Source organism: Octodon degus, unplaced genomic scaffold, assembly GCF_000260255.1.
Source record: "Octodon degus isolate 3935 unplaced genomic scaffold, OctDeg1.0 scaffold00018, whole genome shotgun sequence".
NCBI lineage: Eukaryota > Metazoa > Chordata > Mammalia > Rodentia > Octodontidae > Octodon > Octodon degus.
In genome coordinates this window covers 21,606,457-21,611,678 of record NW_004524594.1, presented here as the reverse complement: position 1 = coordinate 21,611,678, position 5,222 = coordinate 21,606,457, and the positions used below count along the sequence as shown (strand labels likewise).

Sequence of the window (5,222 nt, the reverse complement as noted above, 5' to 3'; positions counted from 1 at the left end):
CCACCTGCGGGTGTTTCAGCAGAGCGTTACCGCTGTTTCTCTAGCGAAATGGAGCGGACGGCCTTGGCTGTCTGTGAGGTGATGCTGGGAAGGAAAAGGAAAGCTGAGGAAAACGGTTTCTGAGGAGGCAGCGTTGGGTAGACTGTGAACTTTGTGCAGAGAGAGGGGTCTGGCGTTGCCGGAAGTGGAGGAGGAAGGTTTAGGGGAGGCCAGGAGTGGGTGGAAATCAGCCTTGCTTCTTTGAGTCTGTGAGGAGCAGCTGAAAACTGAGGCGAGGCAGCGCTGGTCAGGCTCGCTGCGGGTTCCCGGTGAGGAACAGCTCAGGATGGGAACGTTGCCCATCAGAGAGGGAGCAGAGTAACGAGGGGGTTCTGTGCAGAGGGGTCGCGGGTCAAAGTATGGCGTAGGTTCCTGAAGGCTGCACACACTGTAAGCACTCAGATGTGTTCTCCCCTCCTTGAGGAAGGCGTTGCACACCACTGTCACCTCAGGCAGCCATTACCCAATGGGATGTTTAGCAACTGGCCTTGTAAGGCAAGCTGGGCAGGTGAAGTAGAGCCACAGGCACTGAGAGCCCCTTACGGTGTACTCAGTCCTCCTCCTTTCTTTAATGCCATTAAAGGAAGTTGGAGGGTTCGATTTTACAGATGACAGAACCTAGGATTGAACACAGGGCTCTGACTCACAGGCTTGTGTTCTTTTCTCCAACTGCTCTCATTATGAATAAAATACACCATGGGAAAATCTGAACAGAGGGGGCACAGGAAGTCAAAGAATGGGAGAAAGAAGTAAGAGGGTAGAAATGCCTGAAAGCTGTCTCAATAACATCTAGTATTAATTAGGATCTTAGTTCCCAAGTTCTTTTGCTCAAATCTCTCTGCCTTTAAAAAAAAACAAAACAAACAAACAAACAAACAAAAAAAACACAAAAAGGCAGTAGTTCTTGTGTCTTATTGCGGTGGAAGAGTCTACTTTCATAAATAATAATGGAAATTACATTTTAATTTGTGTCATCAAGATTGTATATCTTATTTGGGTATCTTCTTTGTTGACTTTGATCACCCTGTAGAGCTCCTCTCCTTTTCTTTCTTCTTTTGGTCTTTTTTGTAACATTTTTAGTTGAGGTTTATTTTTTGTTTTCAAGGCAGAGGACCGAACTCAGAGCTTCCAGCTTGCTAAGCAAGTGTTCTACCGCTGAGCTAAATCCCTTGCCTCGCCTCTTCTCTTCCCTTCTCTTCTCTTTCTATCTCTTCCCTTCCCTTCTCTTCTCTTCCCTTCTCTTTCTTTTTCAGCCAAAGATTTATTTACTTGACAAAAATACAAAGTAATATTATCATGAATAGAAAGAGAATTTTGATTAGTGAAGTTTAGTTTATGCACTTTTTTTTTTTAAGGACAGCCTCACTATGTAGTTCAGGCTGGTCTTGAATTCCTGGTAATCGTCCTGTCTCAGACTTCAGAGTACTGGGATTAAGACATGGGCAATCACACCTGGCAAAATCACTATTTTGATTAATAAACCAAGAACTCCTATAGGAAATGTTTTCCTTATTTGTCATTTATTTTGCGCTTACATTTGGGTTTCTCATACAAGAGAAACCGTGTGATATTTAAGCTTATGTGTCTGATTTATTTCAGTTAACATTATGGCCTCAAGTTGCATCTGTGTTCCTACAAATAACATTTATCATTTATGGCAGAGCAGCACTCCATTGTGCATAAATGCCATATTTTCTTTATGCATTCATCTGTCAGTGGACGTGTAGGCAGCTCCCAAGGTCTGGCTATTCTGAATCGTGCTGCTACAAATGTGGATGTATGATATTTTAAACTTTTTATGGAGGGGAGGTATGGGGACTTGAACTCATAACCTTGAGCTTGCCAGGCAGGCACTGTGCCAGTGAACTATATATCTGTCTGAATGTCTTTAATTCTTTTGGGAAGATAATAGGGAATAACTAGGTCAAATGAAATTGCTTGATTTTTTTTTTTTTGAGGAATCTCCATACATATTTCCATAGTATTTGAATTAGTTTACATTCCCAATAACAATGTAGAAGTCTGCCTTGTTCTTGCAGCTTCACCAGCGTTTGTTATTATTTGGATGTCTTGACATCTTAATTATCTTAAAAATGCATATTGCGTTCATTCTTTAATGCAGATGAAGTTAGAATTTACAGTGCCAACTGCCCTGTGTTAAGCATTTGACGTATCCAATGTAGTGTGTTTAGTCTTATATTTTAGATGAGGAATCTGGGATACAGAGAGATTAAGTAACTTGTCACATGCTAGAAGTTGGCATATCAGGGATTCAAACACAGACATTTGCCTCCAGCACTCAGGTAATAGTTTGACTCCTAAAAATGTTGATTTAATAAAATGTAAAGGTTATTCATAACCAGATGTCACTCTTATTTAGAGTCTTCATATTGGCTTTTATTTATTTGGGAGAAAAAAAGCAAGAAAAACACATCTAAATTTTCCTTAGTTTTTATTTCCAACTTATCCTGACTACTGTAATTTTTTTTCTTTTAGTCCTAGGAATTGAACTCAGAAACTACAGAAATTTATTGGCTCAGTTTCCTTTCTTGTTGGTCATTGTGAATTTTATATTCTACTTTCATAGGTCACTCTAAGCATTCTGTTTAGATACCATTATACTTTGGACAAATATAAATTGACCTTTTTCAAGCAGGGTGTATGGTATGGGAAAGGGGGTTAAAGTTGTTAACTGTATCATGCAAATTTATTATTGTGATTTAAAAGATTGTTTTCTTTTCAGATTTTGAAATATTTAATAATTCACTGGAGGTGTGAAGCAGAAATATCAAAGGGAGCATTGCTAGAAGGGCAGCTAGTGATTTCCATAGAAGCATTAAATTCTAAGCACCAGCCAGATGTTCTTCACTGTGTAACAACTAGTAAGTAGAGTAAGATAAATTATTTTCTTTGACTTTTTTTGAGACAGGGTCTTGCTATGCAGTTCAGGCTGGCCTTGAGCTCACTTTGTAGCCCAGCCTTGTCTCCAATTCATATCAATCTTCCTACCTCAGTCTCCTGAGTGCTGGGGTTATAGGCTTGTGCCATCATGTCTGGAAATTTCTGTTTTTTTTTTGTTTTTTGTTTTTTTTTTGTAGTGAATTGTCATAGTTTACATTAAATTTTCAGTGAGCCATAATCTTACATAGTTAAAAAATCAAAATGATTATGTAATAAGTATCTGGTGATAAATTCACAAATGTATCAGATGGGAAAGGTGAACAGAATGACTTATCACAAGTTCATTTAACTGGCTTTGATTAAGATTGCTTACAAATTCTTTTTTTTTTTTTTTTTAAGACAGGCTCTTACTGAACCAGTTCAGGCTGGGTTTGAGCTGTAGATGATTCTTCTTCCTTGGCCTCTTGAGGGCTGTGATTATTTACAGGTGTGCACCACCACACTGTCCTAACAATTTCATTTTTATGCTTGGTTTTAACCTACTCTTTCATGGTAAAATTATATTGTGTTTTTAAGGACTTTTTCTTTCTGTCCAGATGATTGTGGTTGGAAAAAGAGGAGAAATAAAGGGAAAGGAAAGTAAATGACATGATGAATAGGGCATTTTTTAAATAATTTGACCTGCAGCTATTTTGAAATTATCTCTTACACTTGAATCTTAATTATCTCTTCCTTTTGAGCCTTACTGTCAGCATTTGTATCTATTCTCATGAGGGAAAACTGATGTGTTTTGTGGCTGTGAAACGAGTAGTTTTCTTGAACTTGTGAACTTCTAACATTTTGTCTGATTCTGTGTGTGTGTGTATGTTTAAGGATTTTATTTTATTTTTTATTGGTGGAACCAGGGATTGAACTCAGGCCCTTGTGCTTGCCAGGGAAGCGCTTATTCCACTGAGCCATCTCCCCGGCCCCAGTGTAGGGTTTTTTTTTTTTTTTTTTTTTTGTGAAGTTGTCCCATCAGCCATATAGGAGTCACTCAGAGACCCATTTGAAATTGGATAGCATACGGAACTTTAATAAGACATTTGCTTACTTAAACTGGAATGACCTGTCTACTTTTTGTATTATGTTTAGTATTAAGCATCCTTCAGAGTGTTACAGACTGGTTTGCTGTTTCTCTATGAACACCACTATAACTGGGCAGAGTTCTTACCACTCATGAGTGAAATACTTGTATCTTTTTTTATATATTTAGGACAGAGTCTATAGGATCACAGGGTCTTACTATGTAGATGGACCTCATGATGATCTGCCTGTGTTCAGCCTTCTAAGAGCTGGGATAATAGGCATGTACCACCACACCCAGTCTCAACTGCCATCTCGGAGCACACGAGTGGGTGGTGGGGAAGCACGGTGGGGCTGGCATGGCACCCTGGGGATCGAACCCCAGGTGCTGCGCTCTGCCTAAGCAGGCACTTTAGTCCACTGAGCTATCTGGCTGGCCCTAATACGTAAGTTTCATATCTAGGATGTCACTGGGAAGTTTAAGATTAAATCAGCTTTTGCATTGATTCTAATGTGATAAACTGTGCTAAGGATAACAGGATTGATTTCATTTAAAGCACATGCCAAAGTTGCTTCTGGCAAGAAGTCCAACTCTGGCATTTTGAGCCTAATGGATATCTAGTAACATCTAGTGTAACATGCTAGTATAAAGGGCGTAACATCTAATATAAAGGGCATTTCTCTTTTCTTTATTGTCTCTGATCTCTGTGTAATTATGTTTATAGTTCCATGGGGGGGAGTAGGAAAAAAGGTGATCACAACATTATAAAACATTATATTACATAAAAAACATTATATTGGGGCTGGTGAGATGGCTCAGTGGTCTAAAGCACCTACTTAGAACAAGCTTAGCAAAGCACAGGGACAGCAGTTTGATCCCCCAGCACCACATGCCAGCCAGCCCCGCCCCCTGGTGGGCTGAGCTGGCCACACACACACACATAAAAAAAAAAACAAAACAAAACAAAACAAAACATTATATTACAGAAATGTCATTGAGAGTGAGACTTTCTAGTTACCTCGCTCCTTGAAATGACTATTAGCATTCAGTATACTTACAGATTTTTCTACATATGTTCAGTTATCAGTATTTTTTAAAATGCAGATTAGAGTGTAATTACAGTTTTGTCATGTGCTTTTTAGTAAAGTGAAATAACATTTCATGTTAGAATGTAGAGATCGGGGGCCAGGGAGATGGCTCAGTGGAATAAGTGCTT

General features: G+C 39.0%; 1 protein-coding gene across 1 annotated transcript in view; it reads left to right on the top strand.

Moving 5' to 3' along the window:
- The window catches only part of CUNH11orf80 (chromosome unknown C11orf80 homolog), a 134,109-nt gene continuing 128,887 nt past the window's right edge, over nucleotides 1-5,222 (top strand). The window contains exons 1-2 of the mRNA XM_023710736.1: nucleotides 1-78; nucleotides 2,783-2,921. Coding sequence (XP_023566504.1) covers nucleotides 49-78; nucleotides 2,783-2,921 — 169 coding nt within the window. The 5' untranslated portion in view covers nucleotides 1-48. The remainder of the gene's footprint in view (nucleotides 79-2,782; nucleotides 2,922-5,222) is intronic.